The 26,600-nt window shown below is 36.2% G+C and overlaps 1 protein-coding gene across 8 annotated transcripts in view; it reads right to left on the bottom strand.

Annotated features, from left to right (window-relative positions):
* The window catches only part of LOC144437164 (protein FAN-like), a 288,538-nt gene that overhangs the window by 191,051 nt on the left and 70,887 nt on the right, over nt 1-26,600 (bottom strand). For all 8 annotated transcript variants that reach the window (XM_078126034.1, XM_078126037.1, XM_078126040.1 and 5 more), the window contains 4 exons: nt 25,972-26,080; nt 23,549-23,642; nt 18,663-18,825; nt 4,724-4,878 (listed from right to left, as the gene is read on the bottom strand). In XM_078126034.1, the coding sequence (XP_077982160.1) occupies nt 4,724-4,878; nt 18,663-18,825; nt 23,549-23,642; nt 25,972-26,080 (521 nt within the window). The remainder of the gene's footprint in view (nt 1-4,723; nt 4,879-18,662; nt 18,826-23,548; nt 23,643-25,971; nt 26,081-26,600) is intronic.

Raw genomic sequence — 26,600 nt, 5'->3', positions numbered from 1 at the left:
TATAAGTTTCTTCAAAATTCTGGCTTGTGTAATGTATTTCAAGGAATTCATGATTTGTTAGGGGTTGCTGCCGAGCTGTTTCCGAAGACGATGAAATTACTGATCTATAAAATAAAATATAAATTATGAAATTATTTATACATATACATATATTGCAGTGATACAGGTTAGTTAACAAAAGAATTATTAATGTCGACAATTTATACATACTACATACAACAACAGACTTTAGCCTTTTAACTTTATAATAAAATGAAAATGAAATAAATTTATCTAAATTTACAATTCAGTAGTTATCTTTAGATCTTAGCAGCCAAATTCATAAACGTTTAATATACTGATAAAATTGATTTAAATTTTAGAGACAAACTGAAGTAAATTTGTGATACTGAGATGGTGATAAATTGCACATCAATAATTTTATGTAAAGATAGCGCATTGAAATTTGTATGTGTGGAAATCAGTAATCATAAATGTCAGTTGAGATATTAATTTACTTTTATTACATAATGGGTATAGTAAGATGAAAACATTCAACTATAACGCTAACAAGAACACATAAATATATTATAAACAATCATTATAAAAATTAGCATCTGCCACTTATATAAGTACAAGAACTTAGCAAAATCGCCACCAACGTCAAATGTCACGTCAATCTGTTTACGTTATTGACTCGACCCAAGGAAGCGTCAAAAGGCAAATCAATAACTATTAGTTGCTTTAAATACAACAGTTTTAAAATGACATCAACATTATTTGGTTACAATATTCGCCTTGAACGGGATTTTGTATAGATGACATTTTAGTTCGAACGAATTATTGTTACTTCCGGTTACAACAACACTACACGATCCTTTCAGATCTGACGGCATTAGAATTGACAGTCACAATATAAATACCACACACAGTGATTAATTCCTATACGGAAATAGTGACCAATTTAAGAAAACAGTAAAAAATATCATACTTGTCACGTAAACTACTGTAAACGGAACAAAACTTACCGACATAGTTCATCGTTGAAACCTCGGTTCACTAACACCACGCCTGGGTCAACATCTAGTGTGTACTGCTGGAGGCGCTGGCCTCGACGGTGATCCCCAAGTTCAAATTGTAATCGCGCGTACATTTTCCGTCGAATACCATTGAAATTTCACACAAATGTAATACTAATCATAAATTTTCAAACTGTAGGGGGTGCATATTGAAATAAAGAAACCCCTGGAAAACATAATCACCTGAAATTTCATAGTTTTTACGGCGCGTACAGACGGTCTACAGCGTTAACGATAATGGCCGAACCCTGTTGTATCGTCTTATTCACGCCAAGTACTTTTAAAAGAACTAATTTGATTGGCTGTAGACTGAAAACTGACGTTGCGAGAACAAATCAAAGCAAGCATACTATATTTACTGTTATGACCTTTGGCACCCCTTCAGAACGTTTTTTAGCAAATAACGTGACCGTCACGTAATACAGTGTACGCGCGCTACTGAAAACGGACAAAATTGTACTTTCAAAGTAGCTGTAATTTAATAATTTCAGATGTCAATGTAAAAATATCTTAATGCCCAAATAGAAAAAATTGTGTAGATTCTGAAAATGCAAGAAAAACGCCAATTTATGAATTATTTCTTGCTGTAAACCTCACTCAAAAATAGATGAGCACGCAGTGCATGTACATTTATCGTGTGTGGGCCTCCCTACTATTGGAGTTTGACTTTATATCCGAAAGGCCGGTATACCGGCCGTATCGCCTAGCAATATAACAGCCAATCAAACAGCTCGTTACTACACGTGTTTGGCATCCAAACATAGTGATGACGTACAGTGCCGCCATTGTTAACGTCGCTGTGTATTACTTTATCGGACATCGCTCTTCAAAAATGCCTCGTAGATGTATTACAAATGCTCAAGTGCTGCAAGATGTGTTGAGTTGGGATGAGGAAAATGTGCACGGTAACAATTATGGCCATGATAGTGATTTATCAAGTGAGCATTCTAGTGTAAACGGCGATTTCTGCCACGTTGATTCAGCTACTTCAAATGTTTCAAACGATAATAATTTAGACCCAGCACCTGTTGGCAGAGGGTGTGGCAGAGGGAGGGGGTCGTGGTAGGGGAGGTGGGCGTGGCAGGGGGTGTGGCAATGCATGGAAGGGGACATACTGGAGCTCATTTTTCCCTCCCCTATAGGTTAGACAGTCAGTTTTTATCATTTATTTATCATTTATTCATGTTTACACATCTAAAAAAATATATACGGGCAGACAAATATGATTTCAGAAAGAATATATTTCGGAACAGTTACCCTGGGGAGCTCACGATATACGTCACGTTACGCTGGGGAGCTTAGGGTTCAAAGGGTTAAAGGTAAAAGTTGTAGCAACAAACTTCATAAGACAGGTGCATATTATTATGGTTGATATATGTATCATATTATACGAAATTTGAAGCTTGCATTTTTAAGATACAACCTTGTTACCTAAAATCATTAATTATGCAAATTTTTCATTAAAACTGTAAGCTATATCAAAAGTTTTATAGGACATATCCGCTTTGTTATGGTTAATGTATGTATTAAATTGTATTGCAATTGAAGTATGCAGTTTTAATAAGATATAGCCTAATTTCCGAAAATCATTAATTATGCAAATTATTCATTAACACTGTAAGGTACATCAACAAACTTGATATGACATATGTGTTTTCTTATGGTTAACGTATGTTCTAAATTATGTTGAATTTCAAGGATGCATTCTTAAGATATAGCCTAATTACCAAAAATAATTAATTATGCAAATTATTCATTAACGCTGTAAGGTACATCAACGAATTTTATAGGACAAATGTATGTTGTTATGTTTAACGAATATACTAAATTATATTGAAATTGAAGTATGCAGACTTAAGATATTGCATAATTAGTTGATTTCATTAATATGCAAATTTCTCTAATTAAACATTAACAGATCTGGCTCAAAACCTAATCAGGTCTAGCCATTTCCCTAAAGATTATATATCCCAAATTTCATTACAATTGAGCCAGCCGATTTTTAGAAAATGATGACACAGACACACAAACAGACAGACACACAGACAGACACACAGATACACAGACATTCCCCTTTTAATACCTCCTGTACCCTTACGGGAGGTAAAAGTGGTGGACTCTAGTGAAAGCTACGACGAGTTGAAAATACCCAAAAATAAGGCCCGTTAGCAGCCATTCAAAGTGTAACGGTCGCAATCTGAAGGATAGATTGTATGCAAATGAGGGTGTTGCAGACTGGCTGATTATGTAGAAGGGGTGCGGAATTTGGATTTGAAGTTGACAACCCTGTTTCGAACAAGTCATTGAAAATGACACAGTCCCTGCTATGATTGGGTTTTACGGAACTGGCAGTTTATGTTGTCATTTTCAAACCTGGTTAATGTTGTTTGGCCTCATATGGTTGCTTTTGATATCACTACTCTGTTCAAGGATGTCTGAGTTATAGCTTTCGACATGTAAAATTCGCAAACAAAATGGCTGCCAGGCAGCCAAATCGGATTGTATCACAACTAAAATGGACATGCACATGTATGTCAGGGAACACTGCGCTAATACCAACTTTGAATGAGATCTGTTCAAGCATGTCTGAGTTATGGCTTTGGACATGGAAAATTCACAAACAAAATGGCTGCCAGGCAGCCATATTGGATCATATCACGACGAAAATGGATATGCACATGTATATCATATAACACTGTCCTAATAGCAACTTTGAATGAGATCTGTTCAAGCATGTCTGAGTTATGGCTTTGGACAGGGAAAATTCGCAAACAAAATGACTGCTAGGTGGCCATATTGGATTGTATCATAAAACAAATTGACACGCATATGTATGCCATAGTATGTTGCCCCTGTACCAAGTTTGAAAAATATCGGCCAAGGCATCTCCAAGAAATGGTTACAGACGGACGGACGGAGGGACACACGGACGCACGGACAGACAGAACCCAATCCATAAGTCCCCATCCGGACTTCGTCCAGCGGGGGGACTAACAAACACTTGTCATTTGGGCACACAATGCGTAGAATTATGACTATAGCACATATTACATTGCTTCTTTGACGTCAATAGTGTCTTTTGAAAAGTGGCAGTTTACTTAAAGTCTCATGGACTGATTTCCAATATGGCCTCGGTCACAATGCTCATTAACATATTAATTTTTTTTTAAATTACAAAAAAAATCATCAAAATTAGAAAAGAAGATGTGCTGACTTGAAATTAACAAATCTGAGTAAGCTACCCTCTGTGCATCAACACACCAGATATCAAAGCAATCTGACAAGTAGTATTTGAGGAGATGATGAAAATATCATTTTTGAAAAAAAAATCATAAAAAATTGCAAATGGCACAGATCAACTTGGCATGAACAAATCTGTATAGCCTTCCCCAAGGGACATGCACACCAAATATCGAAGTATTCTGACTGTCACTTTCGGAGAAGATGATGAAAATATATAAAGTTGACGGACACCTATGATTCACTTATACCTCTTTACTCTAAACCCACCTATACCTAAAGCTATGCTTTCAGCTTTCGCTGACAGCGGAGCTAAAAAAAGTTTAGGGTCGGCGTGAAAAACTAGGTGGGGTTGGGTAACCAGAACCAAACACCTTTTTTTATTTGGCCTAATTTTACTTCATAAGTAAATAATCTTAACTTACTTGTGAAACATTCTGTCAGGCTGATCAAATTTCCCACTCTGTAAACATAGCATATATTCAGGAGCTACTCTGACTAAGTAGAAAAGTACAAAGCCTGGAGTTGAGTAATGTGACCCATATAAAAACCTGGGTTCCGGCATGTCAGCATATCTTTCCTGGTAAATGAAAAAAAAAGTTAATATTAACAGTTTTACCTTCCGTAAAGAATTATGTTACATATTAGGGATGAAAAGTCTGTGTGTCTGTGTCACTGAGACATTGTTTTCTCAAAACGGCTCGCTTAATTCAAATGAAATTTGGTGCACATATTCTTTGGGGTAATGGCTAGAACTGTTTAGGTTTTGGTGAACATTGCCAGAATATTAATGAGCTATTTACATAATTAAGGGTTCTTGGTAATTAGGTTATATCTTAAGAATGCACTCTTCAAATTCGATATAATTTGGTACATACATTGACGATAACAAAGTGCATGTGTCATGTAAAGTTTGATAATATGGCTAGTAGTTTTGACCATTTGTATTATTAATGATTTTCAGTAATTAGGCTATATCTTAAAAATGCAAGTTTCAAATGTTAAGCTGTCATTAAAACTTAATTAAAACTATGAAATTGCTAATATTGCAAAATATCATAGTTATGGCCCAAGACACTTTTGTATTTCTACCTGAAGCATAGATCCCAATGCTAAGAATAGACAATGGAATTTGTCTAGCGAAACTATTTTTATGCTATCAAGTTTATTATATAAACGACAACCTGATACAAAGTTCTACTTGTTAAAACTAAGTTTGGTCATACAAGTCAAAACCTTAAAAGTGAGGGGTGGGGTGGGTTAAATTAATCCTCTTTCTACCAGGAGGGGTATTTGTTTGTCCACAAAAAACCACAAGTTAGGGAAACACGGTTAACAAGCAACTCCTCAACTCTTCTTTTGGAAAATGTAAAAGAAAAAAGTTGATTTAACATAAAGATCAAAACACTATCACTAAGTTAAAACAACTCATTTCGTGAAAACCCAAAATCCAAATTCACAGAAACTATAATGAACCATTATATAGAATCCTGGCTACACTTCACAAAATATGATGTTCTAATTTTATCATTCAACCAAGAAAAGCCAGAATGAAAACAGTATTTCTCCCCTACATTTTAGAAACTTAAAATTGCAATACAGTAACTTTAGATTTCAAAATGAAACATAAATAAGTTTATAGCTAGACACTAAGTTCAACAATTCACTTGAACAAACTACAAACAAAATTTAGTATCCCAATATTACTTCAAGAAGGCACTCTTCTTTTCGCTGGCATTTAGATTAGACTTTATCCTATAATTTGCACCCAATTAATAACTAATAACCAATTAATCTTCTAACTTCTAATCAGTATTCCTAATTAATATATACTAGTATTCCTAATTAATATATACGAGTGTCTTTTTGAAATAGTATGGGGATGTAACACTTTCATTTGTAGGCGTTTGTAAACATATTATATATTAACTCTAAAGAAGTGAAACTGAAAACTTAAGTCTTTCATCGAAGGGCATCAATCCCCCCCCCCCCCCACTACTACTATGTTGTCATAGGATTGGTCATTTAAAAATCTTATGATTTGAATAGGACTTTTCAGCTGAAAACAAAGAATACCAAATTTTGTAACAATTTCGTAATTCTGAAGATACGTGAAATTCAATGTGAAATTTATTCCTCTTATGCTCAACTACGGAGTACGAAACGTAGTCCCGAAACGACCATGTGCTGTAGTTTTCGCCACATAGAACATCAGAAAAATACAAAACTGGACGTTACTAAAAATTACGAAGTAGAAACTTGGTTGTGCATTAGCAAAACAGACGAAAAACATACGGAAAATCAAACTCTAAGGTCGTTAAACACGGGAAGTAACATTTTACACTGAGAGCAATAATATGTCCATTAGGTATAACATGACATATTTACCGATGACCTAGCACTTTGCCACTCTTTTTGAAGTGCTTGATCTAGCACTTCGCCACTTTTTGACAAAGTGCTAGATCTAGCACTTCGCTAAGTGCTAGATCTAGCACTTTGTCAAAAAGTGGCGAAGTGCTAGATCTAGCAATTTGCCCTGCAACTGTTCCGATTTTGAATTCTTTGTTACATGCAATGAGACTGAAACTTTGTTAGATGTTTCTATAGGTGTTATTCTGCAGATTTTCTTCAAAATATTTTGACACAATTGGCCATAGTAACCATGACCACACCCGTAACAACAGCCAAACGGTGGTGTATTTCACAAATACAACAGGGATTCTTATACAAGTGAACAAATATTTTAAAAGTGTCTGCAAATATGCATAGCAACAAGACCACGCCCATAGCAACAGCAAAATGGTCACATATATTGCAAAGATAACAACAGGGATTCATAGACAAGTGAACGAAAAAGTGTATCCAAATATGTTTAGCAACAAGACCACACCCATAGCCTAAGCCAAATGATCACATATATCGCAAAGATAACAATGGGGTTGGATAGGCAACTGGATAGTCATTCAGCAAATGAACACCTATACCTAGCATGGATCAGCATGTTGGTAAACATTTTTAAAAATTCTATAGTTGTGCTACAATGCCATTTTTACATTATGTTAAGTATCCCATAAATTTTGTAGTGATTTAATGAGATCAATAAAACAATAAAAATTCTGAACAACCCTATCTGGCTTAATATTGATGAGAGAAATCTGACAAAAGACATTATGTTTTCAGCCCTAATATGCATATCACTCTTGGGATCATCATGTAATTAATATCCCTTGATCTGCATCCCTCCATCCCCATAACAACCTTCTGCAAAATCAACCAAGTACTTTTGATATTGAAGTTTTTTGACAAAAGACACTTTTATATTTCATTTGCATATTACTAATGTAATCATCATGTCATGAACAATTCTTATACTACATATCCCTAAGAACATTCCCACCAAATATAAGACCAATCTGCCCAGTTGTTTTTTAGTTTAATTTTTTTTTACCCAAAATGACATTTTTGACCCAAATCGTACACCTGTGATGCGATCATTTTGCTTTGAACAATTCTCAACTAGATACCACAAGTAATGTCCCTACTAAATACCAAGGCAATCAGTCTGGCAGTTTTTGAGTTTAAGTCTTACACACACACACACACACACACACACACACACACACACACCATGTATATAGCACTACTGAACCTCAGTTCAGTTGTGATAATAACACTAGAAGCAGAAGAAAAACACTTTGTAGTTGATTCAAAATTGAAGGACAAAACAAGAACAATGTAATGTAAACATATGTTTACAATGTTCTAACACATTATTGTACTTTTATTCACCTGTGGAGTGACATCACTTTTAGATTGCTCTCAGTGTTCAGGGTCAGCATGACTGTGCTGGAACCCAGCTACAGTGAAAGTCACCCCCCCCCCCCCCCATATGTACATTTTGCAATAATCTTTTGCAACAATCTATACAGATTATTGACAGCTGTCGGATGGTACTATCAATTTTCACCCTTGTGAGTGATGTTTTGAGTTGTGACATTATTTTTGGTAAATGTAGCTAACTACCCTAATCTCCTACAGTTAAAGATGGCTTAAGATGACAAGATAATTCACTGAAAAAATAAGCAAGCGACCTATCAGTCAGAATAGCTCGCTGTTCTTTTTATTTGTTATTTTGGTAACATGTAGAAGTGGTTCAGTTGTTCAGCTCTTCACTATGCAGTTTTGTTCTAGCGATGTAATAAAGTGGTTAGTGGTTTCATATGATGTTGCACTATAAAACACATTTTACACAGAAAGTTGGTAAAATAGTGTACTTTTATACCATAGTCACCATTTTACAAAAAATCTACTGTTATGAAAATTACACAAAATCTCAGAAAAATAATGACTGGGAAATACACAAAAAAAAAGAAAAAAAAAAAGAATTTTTGAGGTTGGCTATAAATAATTCCAGTGTCTTACAGCTTTATCCCTGGAAAATTTTAATGATTAATGAAATAAACTAGGGATCTAAAATAATTTTGAGGCAATTAGAATTTCAATTTTCTAACAAACTTACCAAAAACACTGTCCATAATTGTCAAGATCATTCAACTTGTAGTAGACATAACATCATCTGATATTTTAATCTAATAGTCTATGGACCTCCTGGCCTTGCAGGTGCAATCGGTTTAGCAGTTTTGACTTTAAGTTATTTAGTAACACACACACACACACACACACACACATTTTTTTCTTCTATCACAATCCAAAACACAATACCCCCTCCCTCATTCCACAATTTTCAAAACAGCATGACCCCCCTCTCCCCACACACTGTCAATTTGAAAAACAGGATGACACCCCCCCCCCCCCACCCCCCGGGCTGACCGGTCCCCAACAATGTGACAAGCTTTGGCCGCCATGTATGATTTAAACACTTGAACACACTGTGTACGCTTCGAGCTGTGTATAAGGGACGTAAATTTGGCATGACTATGTCTTCATTTCTTTCACCAAGGCAGAATGTCAAATACACTTAGACGGACCAGTTTTCGCCTGTCATGATCCAAAGCAAGATGTCAAATCTTGCATATTTTATGTGTTATCAAATAAATTTACGCATAAAAATGATTGTCTTCATACCATCATTTGTACACACTTCACTAGCCCTAGAAGTTTAAATCCAGACAGAGCCATTTTGCCCAAATGTAAGCTGACATGTGTGTACGTGTAAATGATGTACTCTGCCAATCAAAATGTTTCTATGTTCATCAGTTGAATCAAACTGTCTTACCAGTTGCTACATTCCTTTATGAAATCAAAATTTTCTTGTGCTACAAATTGAATGTTTTCTGTCAATTAGTTGTGTCTTTGATTATCTGATGTGTCACTCATGTCAACATCTGAAAATAGCTGTTTTATTCAAATTTGGGTTTGTGAAAACATATCAAAGTCATTCCAAAGTTTAACGTTTCAAAATTTGTTGACTATTTTCTGAGATCAGACATTGAATTTGGAAATACAACAAGCTTAATCAATCATAAAACAGTCTTAACCAATACTGTCAAATAATGGGAAAAATCAATGACATTTCACAACCTACTCCAGATTGTGTGGACGTATGTACTAGGTACTTAGAAAGCCTAAACCGAGACATGACTGACTGACGTTACATATGATTTTGAACCAAGTTTTCCTGATTCTGTTGTCAAAAACACCACATAATCTGTAACCCACTGTAGAAATATTTGTCATATATCTAATGATTTTGGTGTTTTCAAAGTTATGCAACTATCGACCGAATGCCTACACTCTTGGCAGTGCAATTAATTTGGTATAACATGTTATGAGGTACGGTAGTTGGTTCGTACTCAAGAAATTAGAATATCAGTTTCCAATTTCAATTACAAATTGTCACTGTCTAAAAATGGTGTTGGATGGTGTTGGAACATGTCCCCAAAAATTTAGTTTTCTCATATCATTATTTTGAAGATCTTTATATTGAAATACATGTGTACGTATACCCATCAGTGTATGCCTGCTGACAAGGTGTCTAGACACACGCAATATGCACTGGGAAAAATATGTAAACATACCACCCTTTTAGTATTTAGTCTTCCTGGTTATTCTGCCAAGTTAATACTCCCGACTTTGGACAGTGATGTCTTCAATTACCTATATGTCTATGTGTCATCGGACTGATGACTGATGACACAATATCCCTATAAACAAGTCATTGAAAATGACAGTCCCCGCTATGATTGGGTTTTAAGGAACTGGCAGTTTAATAGGATGAGATGCAGTTTCGTTGGTGAATTTTGGCCTTTTTTTTTTTTTACTCATTATGAAGCTTCATGGTATGTGGCATCATTTGGTTAAAAGATTTTTTGAAAATCGTTTATTTTTTCCATTAATAAATTTGAAATGAAAAAAATGACATGAACTCTAAGGCTATGTGTGTTTTATATGGTTTCATTCCTGAATGTTTATGTACAAGGATTTGCATACGTAAAGAAGATTGACAGGAACGTTGGTGACAGAAGAGTGTCTTTTCATATGCAAATGAGCCATAGCTCGTAGGCCTCTGTGCAATGACTGACGTGACATTATCTCTTAGCTGTGTTGTTGTACAAAACCAATCAAACTCGATAAATTTGGTTATAACCAATAAAAAGTAAAAAATACCTCCTTTGAACACGGACTTATACACGTTGATTTTGACCAGTGCATTGGCTAAAAACGTTACAGTAAAGCGGCCTACATAGTACACTGCACTACAGCCTTCAAGTGTACCCGACGCGATGGCGATAGATGACGGTTTTCAAGTACCATGCATGTAAAAAAAAACATACAAATCTCGAATATCTAACAGTATTGCAGGCTAATTGTTTTAGCCGATCGAAAAAAAATTGATGTTTACAAAAATAAAACGATTTAATCAACACGTTGGCGAATCGAAAATGAACCACGCTATCTGCTAGACTTGAGAGTTCACGTCAGATGCGTGACATTGCATCGGCGATTTCCAGGTATTACATTTCTGTAAGTTTCACAGAACGTGGCCGTAGACTAGCTTTGAACTTTCGCGTGGATTTTGACAACGTCCTCTTCATATACTATATTATATTATTAGGTTTAAGGTCCTATAAATTGTGGCAACCACACTCTAACGATCGGCTTATCACGGCTCGATCCTTCGTGAACTTTTGAGACACGTCGACACCGAGTAACATGTACTGTAGTAGTATACGTGCGTAGCGTTGTTTATTTGCGTCTACGATGACGCTGTCTGAAGAATTTGGCACCGAGCGATCCTCAAGGCTATTAAAGTTATAAAACGGAGATTTTGAAGGTACAAGTAGTTTAAATAATTGAGGTAATGTCTGCTACGACTCCGAGTATCATTAAACGTCACTCGCAGTGGAAGAAAAACTGTTGACGTGAGTTCGTCAAGGACCATTATTTATACCGTAGTTTTGTAACACTCCTTACAATTTGTATAAAATTCCCAATGTCATACGGTGTCGTGGTGTGGAAATTTAATTTCAGGGAAAAGGTTAACTTTTTTTATTGTGTGTCTTCAACGATACACCAACAACAATTGCGTAGCGATGCCTCATGTGCCTAATACATGAGCAGGAATATGGCTTCAAATCAGAACGTAGCCCATATTCGAGTCAAAACACGAACACCAACTGCGTAGAGCAAGGGCTTCGAATCCAAACCAGAAAGTATACTATTGTAATGCCGAGAACGGCACGCGTACCGTATTAAAAGATTAAACCAAAGTCTCCACCCGTAGATGAATAATAGATGACATGACACCTTTATCGCGGGAAACAAACACGTTTCTATCTGTAGCATTTCATGACCCTCCTAAAATACCCGATTTTCTTCATGTCTGTAGCAAAGTACCGTACACAACCAAATGGCAAGGATTGAGTAACATATTTGCAAGTCACAGAAAAAAGCTGTTGCAATGTCTGTCGAATTTGAAAGCTTTTGTTGGGCGGAAGGAGTCCAATTGTGTAAATTAGCATTTTTCTGCGTTCTTTATTTTGTATACTGTGTGAAGTTCAAAGCTATTTAACTTTGTGTCAGAACGTCCCAGCTGTGTCAAATTTGGAGACAATACTTGGAGACAGTGTGTCGAAAAAACGTTCCTCCGGATTGTTTAGTTTTTGAGGGAATCAAGAGATATTGCGTTGAGAAGTGTGAAAAGCGGTAATTTATGCAAAAAAAACACAAAAATACAACTTTGGATGATTATAACAAGACAATGAGAGACAAAATAAAAAATCCGGAGGACCGTTTTTTTGTTTATGTACATAGCTTTCATTTAAAGTCGAAAAGAGGACTATATTCAACTGTTTGTAAAAGTTAAATAGCTTTAAGTGAAAATCATCAAAAAACACAGTTTTTGGGTATAGATCAATAATATGGTTAAAAATGTAAAAAATCACCACAGAAACCACAACTTCATACAAAGACTCGACATAAGTAATGAAAAAAATGGTGTATTTATCTTGTCTTTACTGTGAAATGTGATGGAGGAAAAATGAGCTGACGAACCTGCATCTCAACTCATGTCATTTTCAAACCTGGTCAATCTTGTTTGGCCTCATATGGTTGTTTTTGATATCACTACTCTGTTCAAGCATGTCTGAGTTATGGCTTTGGACATGAAAACTGCGCCAACAAAATGGCTGCCAGGCAGCCAAATTGGATTGTATCAAGAAAAAATGGATAATTATGCACATGTATGTCACAGAACACTGTGCTAATAACAACTTTGAATGAGTTCTGTTCAAGCATGTCTGAGTTATGGCTTTGGACATGGAAAATTTGCAAACAAAATGGCTGCGAGGCAGCCATATTGGATCATATCACGACAACAAGGAATATGCACATGTATGTCATAGAACACTGTCCTAATACCAACTTTGAACGAGATCTGTTTAAGCATGTCTGAGTTATGGCTTTGAACATGGAAAATTCGCAAACAAAATGGCTGCCAGGCAGCTATATTGGATCGTATCACAACGAAAATGAATATGCACATGTATGTCATAGAACACTGTGCTAATACCAACTTTGAATGAGATATGTTCAAGCATGTCTGAGTTATGGCTTTGGACATGGAAAATTCGCAAACAAAATGGCTGCCAGGCAGCCATATTGGATCATATCATGACAACAATGAATATGCACATGTATGTCATATAACACTGTCCTAATAGCAACTTTGAATGAGATCTGTTCACGCATGTCTGAGTTACGGCTTTGGACAGGGAAAATTTGCAAACAAAATGGCTGCTAGGTGGCCATATTGGATCGTATGATGAAACAAATTGACGTGCATATGTATGCCATAGTATGTTGCCCCTGTACCAGTAGAGCACCACCAAAAGAGCGGACTTCTCAAAGCCCGTGTCAACATGTAAGTCGTGAATATCTGTATTGCAATGAAGTGGACCACACTGGGCGCTATGTAGGAAGCAACACCTCCTCGAGTCTGCTCCCGGATTTTTCTCTGTTTTCTCTGTTTCACTACTAATTCTAATGGTAATGCAAGCTCTGGCAACCAAATATGAAATGCGAAGACTGCGAAACCAGAAAGAAGGTAAAGCTATGCCAAGGGGATATCATGCTATGCCCAAAATGTGAGAACTTGAGATTTGGGAACAGCCATGCTAGGACTAAAACAAACAGCACTACGAAACCGACAGTTGCCACACCCTTGGAGCCGCAAGCTATAACACATGATCCCGGCCATACCCAAGATACAGAAACAAGTCAAATGGCTAAGGTACTGCAAAGTATAATGGAAATTAAGGAAGACGTCAAACATCTCAAAGAAACTCAAAATGAACTTTTAAAGTCGATGGACTTTATAAATCACAAGTTCGAAGAAATGAAAAAACAAATGTCGACATTGGAAGAATCAAATGACACCTTGAAACAGGACAATGTCCTCTTACGTAACCGTGTCTATGCACTTGAAAACGATCTACATTCTTTAGACCAGTATAACAGACGCATCAATCTTGAAATTGCTGGCAACCCGGAGTCAAACGAAGATGAAGAAGACACTGACACAATCGCTCTCAAAGTATTGCGTAAAATTGACCCAACATTAGAACCGAGTGACATCGATATTACCCATCGAATCAGAAAAAGTCAGAGTAACCTGGAGAATGATGGAAGACGACAGACACGACAGATGCGTAGCAGAAATCCACAAGTAAGACCAATCATTGTTAGATTTATAATGAGAAAGAAACGAAATTTCGTCTATGAAAACCGGCGGAAACTCCATGGCATCACGACGAGAGACATCGGATATCAACAACAGAAAGATATCTTCATCAATGAAAATCTCTGCAAGACACAACGCCAACTCCTATACAAAGCAAACGAAGCAAGAAAGAGCGCCAAGTTCAAGTACTTGTGGACTCGTAACGGAAGTATTTTTGTTCGCAAGGACAAAAATGAGCGCTCTTTAGTTATTTCAAATGAAGGTGACATTCGAAAAATTCACTAGCCAGTTTATATTTCTATTTGAAAGTGTTAAAGTCTTGTATAATCCAGTCATTGTATTGATATGGTCAACACCCTGTAGGTTACAGTGTCATAACTATAACTGTTCTTACTTTCTATTATGTGTCAAATTTAATTTAATTTACGTTCGACACAGAAAATATAGATAATTATAATATTGATTGTTCCAGTAGCGCCATTACACCCTCCGATTTCAACCATTTATATAATTCTTTCATTCACAAATCAATAGCAGTCTCCCGTGTAAACGCTCGATCTCTTAATAGAAATTTTGAAGAGTTCCGTTTGCTATATGATGATTCTCTTCGTGAAAAATTCAAAATTATCGGGGTTTCTGAAACCTGGAAGATCGAAGACCCGAATATGTTTGAAATGGAGTCATACTCTCTTGAATTAAATTGTCGAGAAGTCGGAAGGGGTGGTGGAGTTGCTGCCTATATTCATTCCTCTGTTCAATACAAGAAACTTTCTTTTAATGTGACGAATTGTGAGTCACTATGGTTAGAGATATGTGACAGAAAACACACCTTTATTGTTGGAATATTATATAGGAAACCCAATACAAATCTTTTTGACTTTCAAGATGACCTTTTAACGGTCCTAGAAAAGATTAAGTTGGATAAAAAACAGTGTATTCTTCTCGGAGATTTCAATGTAAATATATCTGACAGGGATGCTAATGTACAGAATTTTATCACATCACTGAACTGTCTACATTTAACTCAGGTCATATCAGTACCCACAAGAATTACTGATACATCACAGACTACAATAGATCACATTTACACAAATATCAATAACTGTTCTATCGTTTCCGGTACAATTGCAGGAGACATTGCCGACCATTTACCAGTCTTTGTGATCTTTAAGGAAATGTATTCACACCCTCCTTTGTTTGGAAAAGTTACGTATAGAAACTATAAATCATTCATTGCATCTGATTATGTAAATGACCTCTCTGAGCAACCATGGGACCAGGTGTATAACTGCACTGATGTTAATGAGGCTTACAATAAATTCTTTACAATATTCAGGGATTGCTGTGACAAACACGCCCCTTTTATGGAAAGGTCAATTAAAAGTATCAAAAGACACAAACCTTGGATAAGTAAGTCAATAAGAAAGTCAATTGACAAAAAACACAGGCTATATGCAAAAATGATGCACTCTAATTGTGAAACGACGACTGTACATATATACCGGCAATATAGAAATATTTTGACCAAAGTCCTAAGGGTTGCGAAGAGAGATTATTACACTTCTTTATTCCTGGAAAACAGCAGAAATTCCACTAAGACATGGAACACTATTAATGATTTAATTGGTAATAAGAAATGTAAACGTGGACAATGTTTACCAGATGAACTTAATGTCACAACACCTCAAGGTGATACAACGACAAGCACAACTCCACATCAGATTGTAAATAGCTTCAACAGCTATTTCACCAACATTGGACCAAGCTTGGCAAACAAAATCGATCCTCCTACAAAACCCTATATGGAATTTCTTCCACAAAACCACGAGCATTCCTTCTTCATGAAACCGACAACAGAATATGAAATTGTCAAACTTTTAAAAGGTCTTGACATAAATAAGGCATCGGGTTATGACAGTTTGCCAGCGAAACTGATTGTTATTGCAGCGGACCATATAGTAAAACCGCTATGTTATATATATAACCTTTCTATCACACAATGTAAGTTTCCAAATGCATTTAAAGTAGCAAGAGTCGTACCAATTTACAAAAAAGGTTCTAAAGATAATCCCGGTAACTATCGTCCAATTTCTGTTCTGCCTCTATTAAGCAAAGTATTTGAAAAAATAGTAAACAATAGATTAATCAGTTTCCTGGAAAAGTATAATTTGTTGTATAAGCACCAATATGGTTTTCGGGAGAAACATAGTCCACAGTTATCCCTTATCAATTTGGTTAACAACCTACTCGAGCAAATCGACTATGGAAACGCTACCATTGGTATATTTATAGATTTCAAAAAAGCATTTGACACTATTAATCACGATGTTTTACTCTCTAAACTCCATCACTATGGAGTGAGAGGCAACCCGCTAAGATGGTTTTCCAGTTATCTAAATTATAGATCACAATTCGTAATTGCAGATGCAGTAAGCTCAGAAAGGATGCCTGTTACCTGTGGGGTGCCTCAAGGATCGACACTTGGCCCAACGTTATTTTTGGTTTACATAAACGACCTCCCATACTCCTCCAACTTCTTTGATTTTCGATTATTTGCAGACGATTCAAATTTGTTCCACGCGTTCACAGAAAGAGTAAATAATATAGACCTCCTCACAGTAAATCGTCACCTTAAGGATGTAACAGATTGGTGCGATGCAAATAAGCTAACTATCAACACTGATAAGACAAATTATATTCTTTTTCATGGCAAACGCAAACCTGTTATTAAGCAAGGTGCTATAAATGTCAAAGGTCACGTGATAACAGAGGGTGAAAAAGCATCCTTTGTAGGCGTGACCTTTGATAAGCATCTCACTTGGGAATTTCACATTGAAGAGGTAACAAATTGTATACGTAAGAAAGCTGGAATTCTGTTTAAATTAAGGCATTTTGTTCCACAACATATTTTGTTGTTACTGTATAAATCTTTTATCCAACCTAACCTAACTTACGGTCTAGAAGTATGGGCAAGTACCTTCCCAACTTACCTTCAGCCCATTTTAAAAACACAGAAAATGTGTCTTCGTTGCGTTACATTTTCTGGCTTCAGGGAACCATCGTCACCTCTATTTGAATGTTTAAATATTCTCAATATTTTTAAACTTCACCAACTTGGTATATTAAGTTTTATTTATGATCTGTACAATGGTAATCTTCCACATACTCTAGGCGATTATTTTCAGACTGTTGGCCATAGCCAAAATACCAGGTTTAAGCTCCAACAAAACTTAGTAATTCCAAACACACATACAGCTGCTGGTCAATTTGCAATATCATTTGAAGGCGTTAAATTATGGAACAATTTACCTACGGAAATTAAATGCTTAAAATCGAAACACCTGTTTCGAAATTCTTTAAAGCTATACTTGAAATACAATACATGTACATAGTAAGTCACTGTCATGCGATATTTACTCCCCTCCACCGTTGCAGAGTCTGTTTTAAATACACAACAATTTCTTTAGAATTTGCCCTTTAACTGTTAATATTAACATATAATTTGAGGAGGAACCAAACTCGATTAGCGGAAAGCTATTTTTTTGGTCTCCTAAATTGCCAAAGTTTATAAATAAGCTGCCATGAATTATATATATTTATTGATATTTTTTCTTTATTTTGTTGGCAATAAAGATTGATTGATGTACCAAGTTTGAAAAAAATCGGTCCAGGCATCTCCAAGAAACGGCTGCGGACGGACGGACGGACAGACGGACGCACGGAATCCAATCCATAAGTCCCTGTTCGGACTTCGTCCGGCGGGGACTAACAAGGGCATTCAAGTCATATGAGGTCAACAGACTGTGTTCTGATGGCCACATTCTAGTCACCTTGCATGTAATCTCTGCCTTGCAATCTTGAATCATTTCTGCATATGCCATAGGCACATCGTTTTACTCCCATTATCAATCATTGAGAACTTTTCAAGGATTCCAATACTTCAGCTGATGGTGTGCAGTGTTCAGTGATCCACAGAGAAGTCTGTGAGCGAACACACTGACATACAAGAACAATGCTATTGCTAACAGTCTGACAGTTCCGCTATGACCTTCCTATCGCTATCTTTAATGGTTGATATACAGAGTCATGCATGATCTCATATGTTCTCATGTGATGGAATATGGCTAATATTCCACTGACTTATCATCTGTTACATGACTTACTTTGAGCCTCTTCAGCCTGTCTTCATTTAAAGCACCAACAGGTTTACTCAGATCTCTGAATGTCTCTGGCTTTGTCAGATCCAGTTCTGAACTTGTGAAGTCAGTGATAACCCATGGGAATACTGGATATTGTGTCAAGTCCATGAAACTACGATCTGCTAAACTGTAAATTGTAAAGTTATATGTCAAGTCCATGAAACTATAAACTGCTAAATTGTAAATTTCAAATGGTAAACCGATTAATTGTGTATCAGTCTTTGGTTTCTGCATGAAAGACTACAAAGAGAAGATATTTAGATATTATTCCCAATACACTGGAAACTACAAGTAGTGTAAGAATTTTGTTTAGCCATGGAAACTACAAGTGGTATAAGGATGATGACTCCCACACACAGTCACTATAGAACACATTTCACACAGAAAATTTGCCAATATTGTACTTTTATATTATAGTAACCATTTTACAAAAATTATATTCTTACCCATAATTTGCATAATTATTAATTACCCAACCAACTTGTTTTGAACAAACTTACAGGTATATCTGCTCATCCCAAGACACCAACACAATGAAGTTCAACTCAATTGACCCAGTAGTTTTGGAGAAGATTTTAATATTAAGCATTTTTACCAATATTCTATTTTTACCGCTATGAGCCAGTCAGTTTGTCTTGAAGAAACTTATGTCTGCTCATCCCAAAACATCTGCTCAACAAATTTCAACTCAATTGGTCCAGTAGCTTTTTAGAAGATTTTTGAGTTTGGGAAGGGGTGCCAGTCGGTGTGCTTCCAGTACTGGTACATTATTGCTTGTCTGTCAGTGTCACATTTTGCTTCCTCAGTTTTCTAAGCTGTTTTAAGAATTTGAAAATAGTCTGTGTTTTATCGACAGAATTTCTTTTCCACTGAAGTTTAGACAAATTCTGGTTATACTCTTGTTGCATCATGCTTCCTTCAACGTCCATATGAAACTAGGTCAAGGGTTAAATTCATCTCGAAGGTTTTTGCTAGCAATAACATGGCCAGTCTTGTTTTACCGCATAATTGTCAAATGTTTTCCAAATAATTATGAATAAATTTCTTATTTTACACTTTGGTTATTTTTAGTAGCTATTAGAACTCCTGTGCAACTCATATTTAATTTTCCGACCTTAGATTTTTTTTTTAACGATCATCAGGTTTTGGGTATTTTCCTAAATTTTAATAAATTATTGCCAATCACACAGCTGTCTTGTCGCCATGGGTGAAGCGATGATCAAATCGACAAACAATCTATTCTGAGAATTTCACCCAGATAAAGTCATACCATCTCGTCACCATTTCATGTTCAATAACTGAAACATTTTCACTTTGAGCTTCATTGCTCAATCAGATACATTACGTGATGTCCCTCTAGGGACTGTGCGTGAATTTACCGTTTACTGTATCATCTGCTCTGAGATGATTCATTGGCATTGTTAAAGTTGTAAAACATAAAAATATTTTTTTTTGTACGTACACACGTACGTCAAAAGATGTGTACTTGACGCGTGACGTATCATTCATACATGCACACACTATTGTTGCTAATAGACAACATGGCACCGAACATGATCGATGGTAATATGGAACTGCTCTGTTCCCCTAGTAAAAACAAGTGGGGAAAAGAAATGAGGGCAAAATCAAACATTTTTAGTGAGATACTGATGGAATGCAGTCAAAGAACATTGCAAGATTGCTGTTAAATAAATCTAAAATCGGTAAATGATAACATGACAAGTACCGTAATAGTACTATTAGTAGTATTTTTATGTAGTGACTTTGTGTGATCACAGAACTAAAGTATTTTTCACTCTTCAATATGTATTTGCCTAAACACGTCTATATTATCGACATTTTACTGTATTCTGATAAAAAATACTCCACGGCATATCTCGAGAACCTTGTCCCTGTGAACACAGGCCCCACCACATCATGACTATGAACGCAACCCAGCGGTGAATTGTAATAATAATTAGACTATGTAGTTATGCAAGTGTCACAATCGCCCGTCTATTCCCCTGCCGATCAGACCATCGGCCATAAACAAGAGCTGTGAAAATTTACCTTGGGTTCCCGCTGCTGAGTTATATTGGAGCGCGTCCTCGCCATGGGGTTATAAATGTCCCACAGGATGCGAATAAAACAATAACTAATCGCCTACAATTCAACACATCAGCCGTACTTTATTCTCCATCATCGACGCACTACAGTTCACAGGTTTGCAATACCAGACCTTACATACTACGGTCTGCATACTACAACTAACTGGACCTTACAACACACCAGTCCGCAGTTCTCGACGGTTCACGCTCAACTCTCCCTAAAACTACAAACCACATGTAAACCTGGGTATTTCCCGCTCAAACTGGCTACAACTTGATGTTACAAATTGTCCGGAGGTGACGTAGTCCTTCCGGATTGGTCCAGAAATAGCGAAAATGACCCAGCTCTACAACGTAAAAGTACTAGCTGTCCCAATAACAAGCTTTGGGTCTAACAAACAGTAAACAGTAATTAATATGGTAACTAATAAACTACTAAACAAATTTAACGAGGTGGCGGCTCGTACTGTCACACAAGTAAACTCAGGGCAGCTTGTTATATTCTAGAATTTTGCTGGAAATAAAATACATGCCAACACGGCTTTCTTATAGCGATGATCTCGTCGACATTATCTTATACATCCATGATTATATGTACGCGAACCGGGATGTGATGATGCACTGCAGCCTAAAAATGGAAAATTTTACTGTATGATCGCACGTCAAGTATCGAAGTCTATGCATTCAGAGAGGGGTATGTGTTGAACTATTTAGCGAGCTGGGCATTTGCTAATGTTCCCAGCTTCCATAAATATTTGTAATAGATTGATAATTGAAAGTGAATTGGTTGTGTTCAGAGGCAAAACTTGTTTATACAGTGATTTTTCCCAAGTTGAGCCACTTTCTCCTGATAATGATTGTGGTATCCGTTATAAAACCTTGACACGTTCGGATGTGGGATTAAACTGGTTTATTACTCAGACTACTAAGACGCACTACAATACATGAAGTTCCTAAACGTATAACCTTGTCGTCAAAACATATATTTGATTGGCAGCGTAATCAGGCGCAATGCATTGTTTTACAAAGGGTCAAAGGTCATATGTATACTGTATACACTACAATGATCAGTACCATTGTCAAAATTAACGCATGTCACGAGAAGCACAGTGAGGTCTGCGTCTGCCCATGCATTATCGTTGGCATTGTAAAATGTATCACGTCGTTGTGTTTCATTGCATGCCCTTACGTATACGTAAATACCATCGCCAGTGGCACACTGAGCAGTTTATATAGTCATCTGCTGAGAGGTAAATTTTTGTGGGATCGTCTGTCGACATTGAAGTGAAGTAGGTAACGTAGATGGGTAAAACTGATCACTCAATGTGACATTCATGCTCATCAGAACAAACATTACTGCCAAGATAGCCCAGTTTGCAGACAGTGCAGCATGCAGGGGTCTACGTTGCTCAACTCGTACGAAAGGACGACGAACACCGTATGCAAACGGGCCTACAGGTTTCTTCATCTGTAGCTCCAAATATCAAATATACTTATAAATGTTACAGACACAATCACCGTGACTTGTGATTCCTCTGTGGCTGTGGCAACGATTTCAACATGTACAATGTATTGTTTTCACTACCGGTGATTGACGATGTACGGTAACTTCCGTTGGTTTTTCAGGGGCGAAAATCAATAGCTAGCTAGAAAGTAGCACGAAAGTAATAAAAAGTGACAATGTGACACTTCTGTATGTCATGTAAAATGAACTTGCCGATACAACCAGAAACTATATACAACAATTGCACAATAATTATAGCTTTCAACTTTCAAGGATAACAAACATAGCTCTACGTTTGCCTACACTATGGAAGGCTGATACTTCGAATGTGTCAGCTATGATAGTGAAGTCGCGTCCCAAATTCTCGCATTATCTCGTCTCTTAAATGACGTGGCAATTTGTGCGGTAATGGCGGGAGGTTCAAAACATATTGTTTACGATCGAATTATTCTCTGAAGCCGTACGTCATTACATGGGTCAATTTGACTTGCATCCGTAGATGAGGCAATTGATTACATGGTAAAGGTTGGTTCTACACGATCTTTTACAGTATTTGAAATATTGAAAAAATGGCAATTTTAAACAATTTTACAACTTTAAGAATGGCAACTTCACGTTTTGTGTGAAATGTGGTCAATGCAAGAGTGTAAGCACATTTTCTACTGTTCAAAGGTCATTGCCATCAGTCTAAAAATATTGCTACACTATTTCCCACCTATATAACTACATATTTTGTCAAATTGAATGGAATTTAACACTGTTTTGGTAAACAATTTTGGTCTCTAAACAGAAACTGGCCACTTTTTCGCTTCTGTACTGAAGCATGTTCAGCATGGCTAAGATGGCCACCATCTGTACAACTTTTGAAAGTGCAAACATTCATATTTATTTACCATTGATCTAAAGAGTGCCAAGACGTAATACTCCAAATAATTTCATATATAATTAAATTAAACTGAATACACCATGATTTCAGTAAAAAATAATGGCAGTTCAAACGCAACCCCACCTATTTCAACATGTTATTGACAGTTGTTTACTGTATGCAAATGAGTGAGGTTGTCTTCATATACTCTGACACAGCGTGGGGATCCAGAAAGGACTGTCATCATAGACAACAATGTGGCATAGCAAGGGTTAAACCTATTTATATATTAGTACTATCTATTTGGTCTAATACCTTTTATGTATATGTCAATGAAAAATGTGGCTGCTGCAATGCTGTATCTTTGCAAAGAGGTAAACTGTAATTAACTTACCTATTCAGATACATAAGGTATTCAAAGTTTGAAATGACACCATTCTGCCATTTTAAGGTGATATTCTCTGGTTCTGAGTCTTGCACATTGACATCTATAAATCAATATATCAAAAGCAGAGAGACTCAAGTTAGCTTTCTGGACTGTAGTCTGAATCAACTATATAACTTTCATTTAAGTCACTCAGATTTCACCATCATAGTTGCTTCAAACTAAATTCCAAAAAAAACTTCCTTTGAAGACATAACCCAAACTTGTGTTTTGTATTGTGTAAGATGATTACCATTTTGACAATTACAACACAGAAATGCTTTGTTGGACTTTCTAAGGATGCAAATGTTTGTAGTGTTGGGTTTTCAGTATAATTAGCAATAATATTTGGCCATCTTAAGTGTACAGCTAGAATCTAACCCTGTCTCTCTCTCTTCACCTTGAAAATGTTTGTCAAGGTGAAAAGTCATGGTCTCATTAGAATGCTCATCATTGATAATGTAAGGGTGGCCACAGACTTTTGGAGATAACAGGCAAAATGTGCTTTTCTACCACAAATATGGCTGCCATTTTGGTATACAGGTCAAGTGACTTTCATATGCCTCATATGGTCAAACCCTAGTCAGGATTAAAAATATTATTATTTGAAATGTTTTCTTCAAAAAGCTATGAAGAAAATACCACCAATGGCACTGTAGCACAACTGTACAGTTTTTTAAAATGTTTATCCATATGCTAGTCCATGCTAACAATAGATGTTCATTTGCTGAATGACTATCCAGTTGCCTATCCAACCATGTTGCTATCTTTGCTATATACGTGACCATTTGGCTGTTGCTATGGGCGTGGTCATGTTGCAAGATATATTTGCATACATTTTTAAATGTTTTTGTTCACTTGTGTATGAATTCCTGATATTATCTTTGCAATATATCATGTGATCATTTGGCTGTTGCTATGAGCCTGGTCTTGTTGCATATTTGCATACATTTTTTGAATGTTTATTCATTTGTCTTCCTATTCCTGTTGTTATCTTTGCAATATATGTGATTATTTGGCTGTTGCTATGGGTATGGTGTTGTTGCTAGGCAAATTTACATACACTTTTAAAATATTTCTTCATCTATACATCCCTAGATGCATTCCCATTAAATTTCAGCACCTAATCTGCTCAGTACTTTTGGAATTATTGATTTTTGACCAAAAAGACATATTTTTGGTAATCATTGGTAATTGTACAAAGCGTATGATATGAAACTGTTTTTGAATCGTTCAGTTCTACATCTGGGAATGCTATATTTTTTTGAGTGACAGGTCTTCCTTGTTGAGGTTGGATTGATCAAGTAATTTAATTTGTCATTACTAATGCATATTTTCCCCAAAAAAAGATTGGCATATTGTATCTCTCCTCTGCGTTAGAGTTTTGATATTGGTAGGGACACATTCCGGATATGTCGGAGGAAAAATGATCCGGAATGCTGTTTTGTACCATCTCAAGTTGTTGTGCTTGATCACTTGTAAGTGCGTATTCTACCACTGGTCGTATAATTGAGGTATACATGTAGTACAGCAATAAGTGCTTAGTACTCAATCCTGATCTCTTGAGTAGAGTAAGAAAATACAGCCGTTTAGATGCTTTACTGTATATATAATCAACATGATCTGACCATGAAAGAGTATTATTTATCATAACCCCGAGAAGTTTCTGAACAGTGATTCTTTCGACGATTGTGTCATTTATTTTGGTGAGGGGAATTTCTCGTTGGTCTTTCTTAAATGAGATTATCATGTCTTTTGTTTCATCTGGATTTAATTTCATATTGTTTGCCTTAGACCAGTCAGTTGTGTAGTTTATTGCCTGTTGCATATTATTCCTAGTTGATAAAGTTGCGGACAAAGTGGTATCATCCATGAACTTATTTGACCGAGTTTGTGGTTTCAGGTCGTTAATCATAATGAGGAATAACAAAGGACCCAACCATAAACCTTGTGGGACTGATCCATTCAGTTTGGCCCAGTCAGAGACTTCTTTGTTGAGAATAACACGTTGTTGCCTATCACTGATTATATATATATAGCAACTGGTATATAAATCCATGAAAGTTTATGTATAGTAATCAACACTATCTTGAAGTACACATGAATGGTAATCAGTACCTCTCCATGCCCAAAGATGCATGCTTGCTTTGGCATTACTTCCAATGTCTATACATAAAGTTACAGTGCTGAAAGATTTCAATATGGTGAATTGCGAACACTACGATGGCAGGGCTATAGAGTTAATTTTACTGTTCAAGGAAACAGTTTTTCAACAGGATTTTCGTTCATACTGTTCACACTGGGCTATGTACTTCCACTGATACGGAATGTGCAACCATACTATTATTGTGCTAGCATTGTTTTGGAAAGGTATTGTGACAGAATGACATTACCTGGTTGTTGTAAAATACTGACATAGAGCTTCTCTCTGTCGACCTCATTTCTAAATACTAGAAACATGTCTGAATAGATAGACTCCTCTGAGCAAAAAATCTCTAAACCCTGGAAATAAAAATAATATATTAAAATCAATGGTACTGTAGAAACAAGGTCATTTCCAGTATTCAGTACTATTTTACACATCTCCCATCATGCATCATGATTTTTGTTGTGACTTTAATGCACAAATAAATCACATATACCCAGAGTATATATCATATGCACACATTGGTAAAAAGAGAACCTATTATATGTCACTGCAAAATGAACAAGTCTTTTACATTTGAAGACATAGCCTCCAGCACATGTATTGTGCTGTGAAATGATCAATCAATTATCAATCAATTAATCAATCAAAATAATTTGTAAAGTGCCAACATTTGTAGAGTGCCAAAATCCAATACGACATAATGTTCTATAGTGCTGAACAGGAACAATAGTAAATTACTGTAAAAGTTAGAAAACTCTGTACATCTGACATTTGTAATAATTACCTATATTTTTAATAATGCCAACATTTTTAAAAATAGCACCAATGGTATCATGGCACAACTGTACTTTTTACAAATGTTTATCCACATGC

The sequence above is a fragment of the Glandiceps talaboti genome, chromosome 7, assembly GCF_964340395.1.
Source record: "Glandiceps talaboti chromosome 7, keGlaTala1.1, whole genome shotgun sequence".
In the NCBI taxonomy this organism is placed as follows: Eukaryota; Metazoa; Hemichordata; class Enteropneusta; family Spengelidae; genus Glandiceps; species Glandiceps talaboti.
Note: the sequence above shows the minus strand (reverse complement) of the source record. Positions and strands in the feature narration are given on the sequence as shown.